The sequence below is a fragment of the Xyrauchen texanus genome, chromosome 41 (genome assembly GCF_025860055.1).
Source record: "Xyrauchen texanus isolate HMW12.3.18 chromosome 41, RBS_HiC_50CHRs, whole genome shotgun sequence".
In the NCBI taxonomy this organism is placed as follows: domain Eukaryota; kingdom Metazoa; phylum Chordata; class Actinopteri; order Cypriniformes; family Catostomidae; genus Xyrauchen; species Xyrauchen texanus.
Genome location: NC_068316.1, coordinates 15,428,423 through 15,448,956, shown reverse-complemented (window position 1 = coordinate 15,448,956; position 20,534 = coordinate 15,428,423). Strand labels below are relative to the sequence as shown.

Sequence of the window (20,534 nt, the reverse complement as noted above, 5' to 3'; positions counted from 1 at the left end):
AAGGTAGGACCCAAACATAGGAGACAGTTAAAACCCTCTGGGGTCCGAGGGTATTTTGGGCCCTGGAGAAGTTTTGACATGTCTTGACATTTGTGCTTTTTTCAGTTGCTTAAAAACATATTAATGGCTAAAGTCTGAGAACACTATTCAGCACAAACTGGGCTACAATAATATGTGAGCAACATGTATGTAGAGGTTTGTATTTTTGCGAAAATAACGTTTATGCATGGTTTTTGAAAAAACAACAATTTTAAGTCACTGAAATAAGGTCATATAACACATACTAAACATTTGTCCACAAGACGTTTGAGAACTGGATCTTGTAGCCTAGAGTTTTTGCTACAAAATGATGTGAAACCCATCCTGATCACTCAGTCATACAAAACAATATAGTCATTTAACTTTTGTAAGACAATTTTAGTGTTGAAAAGTAATATGCAAGGAGGCGTAAATGATTATGAATATTCATTGTAATTCACACATGAGAGACAAAGACCCCTCCCCTGGGCCTATCAATGAGGGATAGAGAATGAATGTAAAGAGACTTAATGTTTTAAGTTAAAGAAGTAAGCTGACTATATATTTTGTTTACATAAAGACTTTACTTAATTTTAGACCTACACTACCGTTAAAAGAAGTCTCTTCTGCTCACTAAGACTGGATTTATTTGATCCAAAATACAGAAACAACATTGATATTCTGAACTCTTTTTACAATTTAAAAGAACAGTTTTCTATTTGAATATATTGTAAAATGCAATTTGTGATCAAAGCTGAATTTTCAACATCATTACTGCAGTCTTCAGTGTCACATGATCCTTCAGAAATCATTCTAATATGCTGATTTTCTAATATGGGCATATTTAAAGTGCATTTTACTCATTTAACCCTAACACATATTTGCAAGCACAAGCTTTGTTGATGATAATGAGGCATTATAAACACTAGATAAAATATAATCTAAACATTCATATTATTTTTATATCATATTACATATCATATTTATATTATACAGCATACAATTTAAATACCTACTTTAGCCAAAACAGCATTTAAATGTAAGTAAAACGTTTGGTTACGTATGTAACCTCCGTTCCCCGAGGGAGGGAACGACACGTTGTGTCGGAAAAGCGACACTAGGGGTCTCTCTTGAGAGCCGATATTCACCTCTGACCTATTGAAAAGGGCCAATGGGAGTTGGCAGTCAGTATTTGCATACCCCGCCACCGGACATACGGGTATTTAAGCTGGGCAAATACGGAAGTTTAGTCAGGATTTTTCTGAGGAGCCGGAATGGTCCGGCCACAACAGTGGCTCGGTTCAGTGACATGGCGGAGGAAAGACACAACATGTCGTTCCCTCCCTCGGGGAACGGAGGTTACATACGTAACCAAACGTTCCCCTTCTGTCGCTCTCTCCACGTTGTGTCGGAGAAGCGACACTAGGGGACCCATTCCAATCTTGCCATGTGCTGAACCATTTACGTGAACCGTCGATACAGAGGCGGGCAGGGATTTCATCCAGTGCCACGCATCGTCTGTACCTGGCTGCACGTACCCTTCCCCAATGCCCCATAAGAACATCGGAGTCCTTCTAGTTACCCTGGGAGGGGAACAAGGTGATGTTTGCCAACATGGGAACGGGCCAGCCTGGCTGGGCCTCTTTTCTCTCTATGTTTCTCGCATAGAGCAATCACGGCCGGGGCCCTTACATGCAAATAGGGAAGGGGGTCTTACCCAGACCCTGCGGAGACCACACCTGCCCTATTTCTTGGGGAGGAAAAGTGGTAGACATGTCACACGGCCGTCTTAGGGCTCGTGTGGAAAGTATGGTGCGGTGGTAGATCCAGCCTCGAAAGGGGGGAGTTGCTACAGCACGGCGACCGAGGCAGCTGTAACTGCCTAAGGGAGACACGGGGGTCCGCTCGTAAGGGGACAGAACCGTGGAATTACACACAGGGGAGTCCGAGCAGGAGGCCTTACCTGTGGAGCACCTATACCAGTACAGGGTAGCCATCAGGGTACCCGCAGTGGCTTGGGTCGGCGAGTTCCTCCGCTGAACCGCGGACCCGGAGGGCTGGGGAGGAATCGACCAGGGGCCCGACTCGGAGTGGGGCGCCCTGGGAAGAAGGCGCACTACTTTACCTTGACGTCAGGAAAAGGGCGCTGGGCGCAAGCGATCCACCCGGCCAGTCGGTCTACGTGTTACCGAGTTCTACGGGCTCGGACCTGACAAAACACGAGACGCAACCGACTCAACGCAGAGGTTGTAAAACCTCGCGAAAGTGTTGGGTGTTGCCCAACCCGCGGCTCTACAGATGTCTGCTAGGGAGGTGCCCTTGGCCAGTGCCCACGAGGACGCAACACCCCTTGTTGAGTGAGCTCGGACCCACAAGGGTAGGGGCACGGCCTGGGTGTGATAAGCCAGTGTGATGGCGTCGACAACCCAGTGGGCGAGCCTCTGTTTGGAGACGGCATTCCCTTTCTGCCGTCCCCCAAAGCAGATAAAGAGCTGCTCAGAGCGTCTGGTGCTCTGTGTGCGGTCCAGGTAAATGCGCAGGGCGCGCACTGGACACAGCAATGAAAGGGCTGGGTCTGCCTCCTCCCGGGGCAGCGCTTGCAGGTTCACCACCTGATCTCGGAATGGTGTGGTAGGAACCTTGGGCACATAGCCCGGTCGCGGTCTTAGGATCACAGACATATCTGCCGGACCGAACTCCAGGCAAGTGTCGCTGACAGAGAACGCTTGCAGGTCCCCGACCCTCTTGATGGAGGCGAGCGCAATCAGCAGGGCCATCTTAAGAGAGAGGGCCCTGAGTCCAACTGATTCGAGCGGCTCGAAGGGAGGTCTCTGGAGTCCTGCCAAGACTACTGAGAGATCCCAGGAGGGAACTAGGCCTGGCAGGGAGGGATTCAACATCCGGGCACCTTTCATGAACCTGAGGATCAGGTCGTGCTTACCCAAAGACTTGCCGTCTACAGGATCGTGGTGGGCGGCGATAGCGGCAACATACACCTTGAGGGTGGACGGGGACAGCCTCCTGTCCAGCCTCTCCTGTAGGAACAGAAGCACTGACCTAATCGCGCATCTCTGCGGGTCTTCGGCTCGGGAAGAACACCAATCTGCGAACAAGCGCCACTTTAGGGCGTAAAGGTGCCTGGTAGAGGGGGCTCTGGCTTGGTTGATTATATTCACAACGGTCGCTGGTAAGCCGGCTAGCTCTTCCGCGTCCCGTCCAGGGACCAGACGTGGAGGTTCCAGAGGTCTGGGCGTGGGTGCCAGAGCGTGCCCCGTCCCTGAGAGAGGAGGTCCTTTCTCAGGGGAATCCGCCAGGGAGGAGCTGTCGCGAGGAGCCTGAGTTCTGAGAACCAAGTCTGAGTGGGCCAGTAGGGGGCCACCAACGTGACTTGCTCCTCGTCCTCCCTGACCTTGCACAGCACCGGTGCAAGAAGGCTCACTGGGGGAAATGCGTACTTGCGCAGCCCCGAGGGCCAGCTGTGTGCCAGCGTGTCTGTCCCGAGGGGAGCCTCTGTTAGGGCGTACCAGAGCGGGCAGTGGGAGGTTTCCTGGGCGGTGAACAGGTCTACCTGGGCCTTGCCAAACCGTTCCCAAATCAGCTGGACCGACTGGGGGTGAAACCTCCACTCCCCGCCGGGCAGGCGTTGTCGTGATAGCGTGTCCGCTACGACGTTGAGCTTGCCGGGGATGTGAGTGGCACGCAGCGACTTGATAGGAGGAGACGCGGGCGAGTTGTGACATGTGGCGGGAGCGTACGGCGCCTTGGCGATTTATGTACGCCACCACCGTGGTGCTGTCCGATCTCACGAGGACATGTTTGTCCCGAACTAACGGGAGGAACTTCCTGAGAGCAAGAAGGACGGTCAACAACTCCAGGCAATTGATGTGCCAACGCAGCGGGGCCCCTTTCCAACGGCCCGCTGCTGCGTGCCCGCTGCACACGGCACCCCACCTGGACCGGAGGCGTCGGTTGTGACCAGAACGCGTCGGGACACCTGCTGCAGGGGCACTCCTGCCCGTAGAAAGCAGAGGTCTGTCCAGGGTCGGAGTGTTTTGAGGCAGGCGGGGTGATCCTTACCCGATGCGTGCCGTGGTGCCATGCTTGTCTCGGGACTCGAGTCTGGAGCCAGTGTTGGAGTGGTCTCATATGCATCAACCCCAACGGCGCGACCGCCGCGGAGGACGCCATATGCCCCAGGAGCCTCTGGAAAAGTTTTAAAGGGACCACTGTGCCTGGCTTGAAGGAAGCGAGGCAGTCCAGCACCGACTGAGCACGCTCGCTCGTGAGGCGTGCTGTCATTGATACTGAGTCTAACTCCAACCCGAGAAAAGAGATGCTCTGAACCGGAGTGAGCTTGCTCTTTTCCCAGTTGACCTGAAGCCCCAAGCGGCTGAGGTGCCGGAGCACCTGGTCTCTGTGTGTGCATAGTAACTCTCGAGAGTGTGCTAGGATGAGCCAGTCATCGAAGTAGTTTCGAATACGGATGCCGGCTACTCGTAGCGGGGCAAGGGCCGCCTCTGCGACTTTCGTGAAGACGCGAGGGGACAGAGACAGGCCGAAGGGGAGGACTTTGTACTGAAACGCCTGGCCATCGAACGCGAACCGTAAGAAGGGTCGGTGTCGTGGCAGAATTGAGACGTGGAAGTACGCGTCCTTCAGGTCTACCGCTGCGAACCAATCTAGATGCTGAATGCCAGCCAGAATATTTCTCTGCGTGAGCATTTTGAACAGGAGTTTTAACAAGGCCCGATTGAAAACTCGCAGGTCCAGGATTGGTCGTAAGCCGCCGCCTTTCTTGGGTACAATGAAGTAAGGGCTGTAGAAACCCTTCCTCATTTCGGTTGGAGGGACGGGCTCTACCGTGCCCTTGGCTAAGAGGGTCGTGATCTTTCTGTTGAAAGCAAGCCGCGACCGCAACGTGGTCATGGTCATGTTCTCGCAGTGAGAACATGAACCATCCACAAACGCCGCTTCGGTGTGATCGCGGCCCAAACACACGAGACAGCGCCTGTGGCCGTCTGAAGCGGAGAGCACTCTACCGCATCCAGGAATGACACAGGGGCGGAAAGGCATCTTGAAAAAGACGCGTCCTTAAAAGGACGTGCAACGCCGCTGTGTTTGCTCTTTTAGAGGAAATTACTCTTTTAGTAAAAACTCTTTTAATACACAGTGTGTGTGTGTATGTGTCTGCGCTGTCGAAGCGCTCAGGGGCAACAATGCACGCCGTGCAATGAGAAGGAGAAAGCCGCTGTTGTGCGCTGTCAAGATCCAACAGCATGCAGATCGTCAGAGGAAAACAGGAACGTTTGAGTGGTGTGTAACTCGCAGCAAACTGCAGACAGACCATCGGCTCCAAAGAAATTTTCTGACTAAACTTCCGTATTTGCCCCGCTTAAATACCCGTATGTCCGGGGGCGGGGTATGCAAATACTGACTGCCAACTCCCATTGGCCCTTTTCAATAGGTCAGATGTGAATATCGGTGCTCAAGAGAGACCCCTAGTGTCGCTTCTCCGACACAACGTGGAGAGAGCGACAGAAGGGGAACTTGCTTATTAGGAGTCATATTTCAAATGTCAATACTCTGAATCCTGGCTGGCAAGTCTGGAAACAATCCCACTAGTAAAATATGTATGTTTATATAAAATAGCATGTCAGCCAATGAAAACTAAATGACTTACTCACCCAAAATTGTTTCCTCGGCTGGATCAATCTCTCTTCAACATACAAACATTCATCGGAGTCCCGCTCTTCTTCTGAGGAAAATGTTAACTCTTCCATACTATCCTGGAGCTTTCTCACCTGTGTATCATTGCAAACGAGCAGAAAAATGAATGAAATGTGTTTACAACCTCACTGTCGGGGGCGTTTACCATTTGCGTTGATCGTCTCAGCGCATTAGCGTATGAATGGTGCGCTCTGCTAGTGGGTGTGATCACATTACAGGTAATTAGATAGAAACTGTACATCACTTTGTTTCAAACAAATTGCATTGCAGGAGAATATTTGTTTTAAATTTGAATTGTTTTATTCAAAAGTAGAAATCTTAAGCTTTCTTTAGACATACGTTTCATGTTTGTGTGTTAAGTATTCACGGAGTTTCAGTTAATTTTTGTGACGTGTTTCTGAAATATGCTTGTGAACACAGAGACTGCTGAAAGCTCACCCTTTTTATTTTCTTTATTTTACAAAAGCACAAGATTTTGTTGTTATTGTGAGTGTACACAAATAAAAGTAGACACTTTATGGTCTCTAATGATGTCTTACACTTATCTGTATACCCAAAAATGACGGAGTATTTGAAGTTGTTTCTGCTGTAATGACGAAAATATCCAGCAGGACGCGCCAGCGAACAAGAACAGAGAACTGAAAGAAAACAAACTAACTAAAAATCAACTGAGAAAACAGACAGACAGGAATTCATATAAATTAATCCAACAACATACTGAACACAAGGAATTTAAATAAGTAGAGGGAGAACAGGTGAAACCCTGATAACAAGGTAACCAGGTAACAAGGGAAACGTGAGGGTGGGGTAATCACTCAAGACAGAAAAGCACGTTGCAATGAGGAACCAAACAAAGGGTGTGTTTGACTGCGGCTTGCCTTACCGATCGGTGAGATTTGCCAGTTGCAATAGGGGGAGGCGTTCAAAATACAGTCGTCAAGCCGGACAACTGCTTGCTGTTGTGTGTTGAACCACGTTAGTCATGGAAGATCCTGCGATATTTGCTTTGTTTATTACATTAAAATTATTTTTTGCTATTTGAACGCATCCCATGAAACACACATCACTATTTTCATCTGTGATTCTGGCCAATCATGAATAAGCTGTGACGTCATCAGAGCTCTTGAAGTACTTTTATGACATACATCACAGTGAACCTGATAATTAAGTTGTGCTTACCTAGGGACTTGCCATCTACTGCGTCATGGTGGGCTGCAATAGCAGCTACATACACCTTCAAGGTGGAAGGGGACAGCCTCCCCTCCAGCATCTCCTGCAGGAATGAAAGCACTGAACGAACTGCGCACCTCTGCGGACCTTTGGCTTGGGAAGAACACCAATTCGCGAACAAGCGCCACTTTAGGGAGTAAAGTTGCCTGGTGGAGGGAGCTTTGGCTTGGTTGATCGTGTCTACGACTGCAGGTGGTAGATCCACTAGATCTTCCGTGGAGGTTCCAGAGGTGAGGGCTCGGTGCAGAGGGTGCCCCGTCACTGAGAATGAAGGTCCTTCCTGAGGGGAATTTTCCAGGGAGGTGCTGTCACGAGGAGCATAAGATCCGAGAACCAGGCCCAGGTGGGCCAGTAAGGGGCCACCAGGATGACCTGTTCCTCGTCCTCCCTGATCAGTACCGGTGCAAGAAGGCTCACTGGGGGAAATGCGTACTTGCGCATCCCCGGGGCCAGCTGTGTGCCAGCGCGTCTGTCCTGAGAGGAGCTCCTGTCAGGGAGTACCAGAGTGGGCAGTGGGAGTTGTCTTGGGAGGCAAAGAGTTCTATCTGTGCCTTGCAGAATTGGTCCCATATCAGCTGAACCACCTGGAGGACTCCAAAGGAGGAGACGGCGGGCGAGTTGTGACATATGATGAGAGCGCACGGCACCTTGGCGATTTATGTACGCGACCATCGCGGTTCTGTCTGAACGGATCAAGACATGCTTGTCCCGGATTAGTGGGAGAAACCTCCGTAGGGCAAGAGATACAGCCAACAACTCTAGGCAGTTGATGTGCCAACGCTGCCGGGGTCCTGTCCAGGGGCCAGCGTGCCCGTTGCACACGGCGCCCCAACCCTGTCGAGAGGAATCTGTGGTCACCACGACACGTCTGGATACCAGCTGCAAGGGGACTCCGGTCCGCAGAAGGCAGAGATCTGTCCAAGGGTCGAAAGTCCGACGGCAAGAAGGGGTGATTGTCACACGGTATGTGCCGTTGCGCCATGCCCATCTCGGGACTCCAGTCTGTAGCCAGTACTGGTACAGTACTGAGGTCTCATATGCCCTAGGAGCCTCTGGAATTGTTTTAGAGGAACCGCTGTGCTCGAAGAGAGTGAGGCACCTGAGCACTGACTGAGCGCGCTCGTTGGTGAGCTGCGCTGTCATTGAGACTGAGTCTAACTCCATGCCGAGAAAAGAGATGTTCTGAACCAGGACAAGCTTGCTCTTTTCCCAGTTGACTTGAAGCCCTAGACGGCTGAGGAGCCTGAGCACTCGGTCCCTGTGAGCGCAGAGTAAATCTCGAGAGTGAGCCAGGATGAGCCAGTCATCAAGGTAGTTGAGTATGCGGATGCCCACTTCCCTTATGGGTCTGGCTGGCCTGCCGGGGCTGAACAGTCGCAGGCCGGAGGAGAGGGATCTGCGTCCGGGGAGCCAGGACTGTAGAGTTTTGAAAAGAGCAAGAGCTGCCTCTGCGATCTTTGTGAAGACGCGAGGGGACAGGCCGAAGAGGTGGACCTTGTACTGATACGCCTGGCCGTCGAACGTGAACCGTAAGAACGGTCGGTGTCGAGGTAGAATGGAGACGTGGAAGTACGCGTTCTTCAGGTCCTACCGCCGCGAACCAATCTAGCTGTCAAACGCAGGTAAGAATCTGTTTCTGCGTGAGCATTTTGAACGGGAGTCTTTGTTGAGAACTCGCAGGTCCAAGATTACAACCCGCCGCTTTTTTGGGTATGATGAAGTAAGGGCTGTAGAAACCCTTCTCCATCTCGGCTGGAGGGACAGGCTCTATCGCATCCTAGAGGAGCAGAGACAAGATCTCTGCTCGTAAGGCGCTGACTTTCTCACCGTGCACGGAAGTGGAGTGAACATCGCTTAAATGAGCCGGGAGCTGGGCGAACTGAATCGCGTAGCCGAGTCAGATGGTTCTGGCCAGCCAACACGACAGATTGGGAGGTGAAAGCCACGCATCCAAGCTCCACGCGAGGGGGACTAACGGGACGACTGCTTTTGACGTACCAGGCGGGGCTTCGCAGGGGGGGAGCAGGTAATAGCGCGTCAGGAGGCAGAAGCGTCCCAAGGCTTGGGTGCTGAGAAAAGACTCAAAGCACTTACCTTCCTCTGTGCACCCAGCAGGGGGCGGGTTAGAGACTGAGGAAGAGGTCCTATGGCGCTGTAGGCTTTGAAGGTCAATGATGACATCATCCTACATGCTCTGGAGGGGAGTACTGGGCGGTCCCGCCAGGTGGCGGCGTTCTCAGGACACAGGTGGATTGCAACCGCCCTATAAACCTGGGAGACTTCCGTGTACCCGTGGACCACCCCGCCATCCAGGGTAGTGAGAGCGGATGAGCGGAGGGGTCGGTTACGGGCAGTAAAAGGTGCCCTCCACGACCGCGTCAGCTAGTCTTGTACTTCAGGGAAGAACGGTACCGGGGGGCGTGGCTGTGAGCGGCGGCCAGAGCTGAGGTACCAGTCCTCAAGCCGTGAAGGCTGTGGGGAGAACGGAGGGTTCACACACTCATGGCAGTTTATTTTGGATTCCGACCCAAAGGCGGCAGCCCAGTCGAGTCTTCCATGTCAGACGCCTGGACGCTTTCCGATGCAGCGGCTATGTCATCATCCAAGTCCAGGGGCTCAAGGGAGAATGCCGGCTGGCTGTGAGGCGAGCCACACTCATCCTCAGCTCGGACAGAAGCGATCGAGCATGTCGGGGGGGCGGGTGGTCCGTGGAGATTTACCCGGCGAAACCGAGCCCGTCGTTATCCCCATATCACCTTCATCGACAGCCGGGTCATCCTCAATCCCATGGGAAAGAGCGACACGGGGGGCGGCTGAAGTGGCATTCGCCTTGAGGAAGGAGAGCCGCAACAGCAACGCTGCCATGGTCATGTCCACAATGAGTACATGAGCCATCCACGAATGCCGCCTCAGTGTGATCGCTGCCCAGGCACACGAGGCAGCGTCTGTGGCCGACGGTCTTGGAGAGAAACTGACCACATCCAGGAACAACACAGGGGCGGAAAGGCATCTTGAAAAAGATGCGTCCTGAAAAGGACATTCAACACTGCTGTGTATTGCTCTATGGTGAGAAGAAAACTCAAACTCTTTTAGAGAAATCAAAACACTTTGTGCACAGAAATGATATGTTTTTTTTTGTATTGTGGGCTAATTCCATGACTGCCATCTATTATTTTGAATGGTGTGTAAAAGCAACTTTAATAAACAAACGGATGTCTACCATGATTAATTAAATCACAAACAGTGGCCATTAATTTGTTCTCTGTGCACTTGTTGATGGGCATGATACGAGATATTTGTGTTGGCACTCCTGGAAGTGTCATGTTTGCAGCATCGGATCTATATGCCGTTAAGATCAATCCATAATCACGTACAATAAATGCCTTTCAAGGATGTATACCGTTGTCATGATTAACAATTGGAGTAAATTCTGTCATGTAACAACATTTTTGTGTTAATGCCAATTTTTTCGACAAAAACTGTTTCTAAACCAGCTTTTCACGACATTTGAAGTGTTGACATAGAGTTTATGCGCTAGAGTTAAATGGAAAAATATTATGTCGACACTTGTGAAATTTTTGCATTAATTTGCATTTCCATCAGCTTTATTTTCATGCACTTAAACTTTTTTCACAAAATATCCTTGGATGGAAACGTAATCAGTGAGAGGCAGATTCAAAGAGCATGACATACAGCAGCTATAACACTACATCTAGTATACCTAAGTGTAACTGCTCAGAGCCAGTTTCAAATACTGTGCTGAGTCTGTTGAGCAAAGCAAGTTCTTTAATAAAGGCTGCTGTTTTAAGAATGGCACACATAAAATATCCCTTCTACCTGACAGATATCACCAAAATAAGTGTCCCAAGAAATCCCACCTGAATCTGTAACAGTCCTAGGCTCTTTTTTAGCCAAAAACAAAACTTAGCCAATCAGAAATACTGTCTACCAGTCAATCAAATGGTGGTGACATGTCTTTGGAGGGCAGGGTTTTGGAGAGAGGGCATGTGGTTGAAGGGATGTGGCAGTCTAATTCAGTGGGTAAAAGCCATTTCACATCGCAAGCGTGAGCAAGGTGTGAGCAGAGCATATTTTCTTGATGTACTGTCCATGTTAATAGGTTAGAGAATTCAGATCAGAAGTGTCAGCACTGCGTCACAGCAGTGTCGCATGAGCTGCAGTGCAGCTGAGGTTTTGGCTCAGAGTCTATTTTTGGAAAATGGACTGCACACTGTTGATGGACAACATGAATCTAATTTGACACAAGAAAGTACAAATTGCACAGAATAAGCATATATTTGTGGTCTAGTGTGTGTTTTATGTGAATTAAAACATATAGAAAAAAAATAGAAACACTTGTCAAATGTAAAATGATACAAAAACAAAATGAAATTATTTTAATTAGATTAAGTTATAGAATTAAACAAACAATGTAACACTTTATTGATAGACTGAACTATCAACATCATGCAGGAAAAATAAATCACAGAAGTCAAACTCTGTCAGTTGTTTTAAAAAATAGGCAACCATGGGGGCCTGGGTAGCTCAGCAAGTAAAGGCACTCACTACCACACCTGGAGTTACAAGTTCAAATCCAGGGCATGCTGAGTGACTCCAGTCAGGCTTCCAAAGGAACCAATTGGCCCGGTTGCTAGGGTGGGTAGAGTCATGTTGAGTTAACCTCTTGTGGTTGCTATAATGTGGTTCTCGGTGGGGCGCATGGTGAGTTGTGCATGGATGCTGCAGAGAGCTAGGTCTCCGCAGTAACGTGCTCAACAAGCCATGTAATAAGATGCATGGATTGACTGTCTCAGATGCGAGATTTGTCCACCGCCACCCAGATTGAGGCGAGTCACTACACCACCAAGAAGACTTACAGCGCAAGGGGAGAAAATCCAAAAATAGCATTTCCCTGAGGGTAGGAATATTTAGCCACTACCTGGTGTGCATATCTGATCTCTTTTTGGTGAAAGATCAATGAACATGATTACTCAAAAGTTCCCACATTCACACTGTGGTGCAAATGAACCAAGCAGCTCTGGTAAGATGACTGAATGACCTAATGCTTTGTATATAAGTATACAAACACTGACACTGAACACCCTGTGGCATACTGTGCCTCATTTATCAGCCATTCATTAATTAAACATTCCGGAGAGAATGGAATGACACAACAAGAGTAACACTAAAGGCCTAGACTTTAATTAAATGCTGAAGAATGAGCCTTCATGAATACTAAAGTATTCATGGGATACACCTCCATACAAAAATAGACTAGACTACAACCAATGACCTCATTCATTCTTGTGGGAGAAGAACAGATGATAAAGACAGGGGTTGTTTTACAGGTAGGTGGAGAAAAAACAACTAAATAATAATAACAATAAAGTATGTTGAAATATGTGCTTAGTCATTTATGGTACTGAGATCAAGTGAGTAGTATTCGACTGGTCACATGATCTCCACATGGAGACCACCCTAAGGGACCACACTTGTAGAGTAAAATAGCTCTTTCTAGACCATTAACCTTTGAAAAGACTGTAGTATTTATTTCATGTGAGTGAACAGTACATAATTTTAAACAGATTTAATCAAATTTCTTTCTTTCTGTGTGAAATTCCAAGAGAACTAAAATACTTAGTGTAGCTTTACACTAACTAAAATTGAAAAGTTGCCACCCATTAAACAAGTCTTTGAGCATTTTATAAGCATTTGAGCATTTAATAAGTCTAGCAATTTCTGTTTAAATGAGAAGACTTGTCTTATTTGTTTAGCACAATGAAAAAAAAGAACAAAATAATAATACATTCATTAATGACATCATATTTTCAGCATATTAGCCTAAATAAATGCCATAAAAACAGCAGAGCACAATTTCACCCTAATATCTTTGTTATAGTATTATTACCCTAATAAATTCAGTAAATGTTTGCTCAAAAACCATACCTTTGCAGACCTCAGCACATTTCCTTTTTAAAGCCACAGTCTTTTTGATATCTGTCTGTTGGTTGCTAACAACTCAGTCTTATCAGCATTGGCTCTTAATCTTCACAACACTTCCAATCACTCATTTCACCAATGTTCCTTCAGCCAAGAAATGTCACCAGTGTAAAAACCGTCTCACACAGCAGTGAATTTAAACCTTTGTGTTAAGGGAGAGGGCAGGGATCCCTATGACAGGTCAAGTTTCAGATCGAAATCATGCTTCTGTAAATGGTGGTGTGCTCTGTATAAAGTGGAGGTACAAAGTATATATATATTTTTTTTTTTTTATGAAATCATGTTTGATGCGAATAACACAACTTAATATTTAATCAAATAAATGCACTGCATTCATTTAAAGGGATTGTTTGCCAAAAATGAAAATTATATCATCATTTACTGACCCTTATGCCATCCCACATGTGTAGGACTTTCTTTCTTCTATTTTTAGAAAATATCTCAGCTCTGATACCATTCACTTCTGGCCACCATTCACTTGCATTTCGTATACAGAGCCCAGAAATTCTTCTAAAAACCTTTGTTGAGTTCAGCAGAATGAAGAAAGTCAAACACATCAGAGATGGCATGAGGTTGAGTAAAAGATGAGAGAATTAAATTTTTGGGTAAACTATCCCTTTAAGTTTTTAAAAAAATGTACAAACAGTTAAAGCTGTATTTTCTCTGCGCATGCAGCAAGCATTGTCAACAGATGTTATCCACAACTACTGATCTAAAGTCAGTTTTTCCATCCATCCATTCTCTATAGCCGCTTATCCTATGCAGGGTCATGGGAAGTGCTGGAGCCTATCCCAGCTTTCTCTGGCCGAAGGCAGGGAAGCATCTGGACAGATGGCCAATCCATCACAGGGTAAGCGGTCCCCCCTCCCCCTCACTCTAGCAGCAGAGGCAATCACCCTAACCAATAGGCCATTCAGCTCACACTAGAGTCAGTTTTTGCATTTCTCTAGGTTTGGATTTGGTTTTGGGAAACTGATCGTAGACCAGCAGCTCTGGGCTGCTTTTTCCCAGAGCAGAAATCTGAAGCAACAGGTGAGGCAGTGGATTAATTGAGAAAATTCTTCTACAACTCCTCTTTGTGTGAGCGAAGGTCTTAACAAATCAAATTCTCATTTGTATTTTGGAGGCATGAAAGCAGATTGCTATGCCTGCAAATTAGGAAACACTGATTTGCAAGATCTCACATGTTTATCTTTTTGATGCAGGGATTTTGTGTTTGTGTGTTCGCCAGGAAATCTGCTTTGCCAATTCACAGTATTATTAGGCTTAAATATTCAATTGAGGGTGGTTTAATGTTCATTTGAGGGTTCCCCTGTAGAACCCAGCCTGCCCTATGACTCGCACATAGTACCATATAAACAGCTTATGCATGAATGAACAGGTGAGGAGAATAGAAAAGGATATTTCAAAGACATTTTTACAGAATCTTATTTGCAATCTCACAGCTGGTCATTCTTGAAGTGTTCGTTGTTTAAAATAATTGCCTGAATCCCAGAGCTCCTCAAAGGAGATGTGCTCTCAATACATTTTTCATCATTGCAGAAACACTTTGCAAACTCTATATTTCCATTTTATGGAATTGAGATCAGTTGCCTTGTCTTTTAGAGTGTACCTGAAGTACAGTCTGCATGATACAGTACACATTTCACATTGTAAATCTAAATCTAACTAGCATGTGGGATCTTGAGGAGTATTCCAACCTGTAGTTAAGAAGCCTGGTGAGGACACCAACACACCAACATGATGAAAACCAATGCTGATCTTTTCAACAGGGAAGGCCTGTATAATGTTATGTGAGGACTTGGTGGGCTGCCAGACTTTTAATACATAAGCTGATGATTAATAGTTTCCATTCAAATGTGTCCGAGACCACTGAACAGATTTTCAGATAAAGAAGTGTGATCTAATGGCTGTACACACACCCCTGACAGTGCTCAATCAATGGGCCTGGTTTGTAGCCTGATGGACTGCTCATTGCTTCTACTCGAACCGCAGCAGTTCTGCAGTCAAATACTTGTACTTTTTTAAATCTGCATGTACTGTATATACTATACAGATTCCATTGTCTAGTCTTGTCTTTGACCTATTATGTATGAAATAACTAAATTCTTTCCTTACCAACCATGACATCATATTAATTCTGCCAACAATTTGTACATTCATGGCGACATAACACAAAAGTCCTGTTTGCTAGAGGGAAACATGCTGTTTAGTTTCATGTTACATTAAGGGATGATTTTTAGAGTTTTCCTATTTCCCAAGCAGACCAATTTGCCTGGAGAGGTCTGATATCAAAGTCCTCTAGTGAGTATGTGGGAAACTTCAAACATGTTCAGTGGCTCAAAGGTTTTAGATGTAAAGCTGTGTGACTGTCAATACAACCAACACAAAGAGTTTTACAAGATGACAAAAGATACTTTACACTTTTCTTCAAGAGCTACAGTTTGGAATTGGATGGCGATTTCAGCTTACCCTCATGGTGGTCCGAGAAGTGTCTGAAGTAATATGGACAAGGAATTACCACATGTTCTCCAACTTTAGCTGATGGCCAGCATGCAATCATGTCCCACATCCCTTGGCATCCTGCCAAAAGAATTTAAAACATTCATTGAATGAAAAATAATCTTAACTTCAGTATAAACATAAAACACCATTAAGATTTCAGAGTAAACTAGATGTGCATTTCCATAAAAAAAAATATTTGCAGCACTAGAACAGTTTTTAATGTTTTAGGTAAGCTTAGGTTTTAGGGTTTGGTTCTGTATAAAAAATGCTGCATAAGATCCGTTGTTATGATTTTGCCATTGTTGTGACACTCAGCGTGCATGCTTTTTTTTTTTAGAAAACTATACTCTAGAATCAACACAAAGTCACTGAGCAAGGTTAAATACAAGATAAAGAAAAAATAAATCCTAATAAAGTGCCTGACGCGGTCTTCTGCTGTTGTAGCCTATCTGCCTGTAGGTTCAATGTGTTGTGCATTCTGAGATGCTTTTCTGCTCACTACAATTGTAGAGAGTGGTTATCTGAGTTACGGTAGCCTTTTTGTCAGCTCGAAACAGTCTGGCCATTCTCTGTTGACCTCTCTTCAACAAGGTGTTTCCGTCCACAGAACTGCCACTCTCTGAATGTTTTTTTTTGCAACCTTCATTGCAAACTGAAGGTTTGAAAATTGACGGTTATCATACCATGTACAAGTGCTTATCTACAGTATTGAGAAAAAAATGCAACCGGATGGAGATTCTCACATGCGCGTATATCTCCATTCCTTCTCGACTGTCTGTCAGACTCGTCAACTTGCGCCCCCACACACACACATGCAGCAGATGTCAGAGAGAAGCGAGGCGAGGGGGTCTGACATGAGTGAGTGTGGAAGTTAAAGCAGTGTTTCTCAACTGGTCTATTCGGACTGGGTCGCGGACAGCAGGGAAAGAACAATGCCATGGTTCTCCCATTGAAGATGTTTCGGCGGCCGCCCAAGGTATAGACTATTTAGGACAGATTTAATGATAATCTCGCAAACAGCTAAATTCTCTAAATACCATACTTCTCATCTGCACTTTCGTGAGTTTTACGAGCTCGCGATCATGATCTGCTCTTCTCTCTGGCGAGCACAAAAACTGACGATTTTACATAAGTAAAAGTAACTTATATTTTGACAATGTTATAGTTTCATATGAAATAATCTAAAGGTAGAATCTATTAGACCACATTTTATATCAACAGTGGCAGTTGTAGTTAAAGTTTCAAGATGTGTTTCATCTAGTATTTATTTTTCATAAATACATTAATTTATTATTATTATTATTATTACTATTATTTAAGACCTAACCATGATAATGAAGAGCCTTTCCTTCTGTGTAATATGTTTATAAATATTTAATATTAGGAAACAAACGGGATAATAATGGGCTCATATAAGTAAACATGCTCTTAAAGGGGTCATGACATGAGAAACCAAATTTGCCTTGATCTTTTGGTATATAAGAGGTCTTTGTATCATTAAAACGTCCTGCAAGTTTAATATTTTAAGACGTCCTCCCCATTCTAAACGAATCATTTATTTAATCAAGCTCAAAATACAGCTCGTTCTGGATTCATGGTTAGAAGTGACGTGTCGGTTAGAAGTGACGTAACAGCGTTTGCATATGACCGCCTCCAGCACAAGATAACTACGATTTAAGCGCCAAGACAACTCACGCTCATTTCAGTATCGCCGTCGCCTCACAAGTGTTCAGTCGATGGACAGCGAGCTCTGACAGAGACTACTTGTGCACAGGAAAATTACGATGCCACACAGATGTGCTGTTCCTGGCTGTGGTCAAACAAAACCTCTGAATAAGCTGCCGAAAGATCCAGACGTCAGGGAAAAATGGATGCAGTTTATTTTTTGCGGACGTTCCAGTCACGGCAGTGTTAACTTAAGCGTTTGTTCTGTACATTTTAAGGATGACTGTTTTGAGAACAAATCTCAATATGATGCTGGCTTTGCCAGAAAACTGTTGCTCAAAGATAAGTCCGTGCCGACTATTCTGGGAACAACGACGACGCAAACTGCAAGTAATCTATTTTAAACTTTAAACTACTTTTTAAAGCGCAATTTCATTCATTATGAATAATCACAGTGTTTTTACTTAGTTTACTTGCATATTGTTCTGGCTGGGAGCGTCAATAATTGATACATAGGCACTGACGTTAGCCAATCATAACAGTGGGCGTTAACACTGAAGTCTTAAATGGAAAACGCCCCCAAAACAGACTGTTTGAATCAGAGGATGAGAAACAGGGTGGGAAAAGGTCATAAATCACTAGATTTTAAAAGTTTTTCTTAAAAAAAAATATATTAATACTATAATTGCACCTAAGGGAACATAATAATACAATAAAAAAAACCACGTCATGACCCCTTTAAATTTTTAAAAGGGGGAGAGAAAACTTCCTGTAGATTTTGACATCAACAAAAAAAAAATAATGTCACTTGATGCATGTCCTTGTACTGGAAAACCATGAACAAAACTATGCAACATAAAAGGAAATGCGACCCAGGATACATTAAATACAGGTTACGTTTGATCTATGGCAGGTCGACACTTGATTTCCAATGTAAAATCTGTCCTGAAGCAAAACCAGTTGAGAAACACTGAGTTAAAGGTACAGACAGGAGCAGTCTACAGTATATGTTAACTGTTAATAATCATAGGACATTACTTCAAAAGCTCACGCAGCTGATGTTATTTTTCATTTAGTAGTTCATTTAACATGCTATGCCAACATGCTTTAGTTATATAACAAGTAGTTACATGCTATTTTTTTATCATGTTTATAATTCTGTTTATTATAATTCTGTTAGCTTTCTTATTTTTTCTATTTATTTTATTTTCAAAAGGGAGACTTTTTTTTTACACATACTTCAATAAAATAAATGGTTTCAAGTTTCAATTATAATAAAGTGTTTGCTCAAAATTAAATAAATAAATAAATAACCCTTCTATTTTCACTGATAATAGTAATTGTGTAATACCGTATACCGTGATACCGTGAAACCATGATATTTTCTGAGACGGTTATCATACCGTGAAAATCTCATACCCTACCCTACCTGCAGCAGTGCTAATTGCATTATATCATGAACAAGATGAACAATCTACTGTTATATTAATCAAACTCATTCGGAATGCGGACAAGGTTTTCCATGCATAATTTTTATAGGCTTTGTGGTTACAGACAAATTAAGTCTGTGTGGTCACAGGATATGCATCTAAGCGACCAAGTGTAAACAGTGATGTTTCTCGTCTGACCACATGTGATGGGATCACCCGTGATGCATCCTAATACCAGGTGTAAACGGGGTCTACGATGGGGGTCTGACATGTACAGCTGCCTTCCGTCTTTCATGCCTGATTGCCAATTCAACCTGTCGACCTGAAGAATGAATCAGCCGAGAATAACCTTCTTCATACCTCAAAGCAGCTTCCGAATGATCATTGTTATCTATGCGCTGTGCACTGGCCCTTGGAACCTCTGCTGCACATCCAAAATAATCAGCATTGCTGATGAATCTTTGTGTTTTTCAGAATGTTTGAGGACTTATCAAAATGTGCATGATGCATTCTCATTGATGAGGATATTGATAATCAGCCTTAGACAGCAGTCAGACTGTACTTGAGCTGATTTTTGGATTTTACATATTTATTAGTTGTGGCTTTTTGCCACATTTTATGTACAGACATAGCTGAGAGAGGACAATGCTGGATTTAAACCCCAGTCTCCCACATGAGCATCACAGCTAAATCTGTCTGAGCTGCTGACTACAGGACCACAGCTCTGGTCTAAAATGTTGGTATTTTATTTTATTTTTGGTAACACTTTACAATAAGGTTCCATTCGTTAACATTAGTTAATGAATTAGGTCTCATGAAAATACAATTGTTCATTGTTAGTTCATGTTAGTTCATCGTGCAGTAACTACCGTATTATATAAACGGATTTCTACCAAAACAAATTCTGTTCTATCCAAACAAATTTGAGTTATATGTAAATACATCTGCCAAAGGTTTTGTTTATGGTCCTTTTGCAGCACTGGCATAATCTCTTTGTGATCTGCAGCTATTTTTACTTTTCCCCATCAATGCAAAATTGTTTGTTGACTGTGAAAATAGCATAGAGCAAAGATATTTTGTGTGAAAATCACCTGACGTGAAGTTTCCAGTAGTTTTATTTTCACATCTTTCTCTTGCCAGCTCAATCTCATTTACTACGTCACACACCTGAACAGCACAAACCTGTGAAGAGAGAGAGAGAGAGAGTGAGAGAGAAAGTCAGTTGTTCAGCTTCAGCTCAACCTTCAAAACAGCAATCTTTTTCATCTCAGTGATTTGCCAAGATAATATTCTCAGTATGGTCTAATATTTTAAGGTGTCAGCTTTCATCTTGTAAGGCTCATTTCATGTGTATATTGATGGTTTGGAACCGAGCCTCATGGGGGTTTATTTTGGCTAAATATTTACAGCAAATATCTACTGAGAATTATACAGCGCAATGCTTAAAAAATCCACAAATCATACTAGTTTGCCGTATTACTCAATATTTTTATTGTTAATGAAAACGTATATAAAAATAAAACGAAAACATACATTTAAACTGAAATTAAACAATTTTCACATTTTCAAAACTAAATTAAATATAATATAATATAATGACCAGAAATTAATTTTAGTTTTTGATACAAAGTATACAGTATTACAACCTTTACAACCTGCATTCATTTTTAAAGCTGATGTAGTTTTTTTCAATATTAAAATAACTTTTCCTATCCCAGCTTATTATACAGAGACAACTATATGTAAACCATTTGTAGATCGATTTTCCGAAAACTGTAAATACTGTGTCTCTTTGGCACTATAAAATTGCTGTTTGTTTTGAGCAGCCCGCCCAGCCTGACACAACATCATTGGCTCGACCAATGGCATAAGTTTAGGGCGGGACTTTCTGTTTGATCAATGGAAGACGGGGGCGTGTTTGAAAAAGCTGTTTGAAAATTATGTTTATTTTTGCAATCA

The 20,534-nt window shown here is 44.4% G+C and overlaps 1 protein-coding gene across 1 annotated transcript in view; it reads right to left on the bottom strand.

The window, feature by feature from the left end:
* The window catches only part of LOC127634413 (vasoactive intestinal polypeptide receptor), a 106,699-nt gene that overhangs the window by 53,204 nt on the left and 32,961 nt on the right, over nucleotides 1-20,534 (bottom strand). The window contains exons 2-3 of the mRNA XM_052113958.1: nucleotides 19,667-19,757; nucleotides 15,448-15,558 (exon numbers count right to left, since the gene is read on the bottom strand). Coding sequence (XP_051969918.1) covers nucleotides 15,448-15,558; nucleotides 19,667-19,757 — 202 coding nt within the window. The remainder of the gene's footprint in view (nucleotides 1-15,447; nucleotides 15,559-19,666; nucleotides 19,758-20,534) is intronic.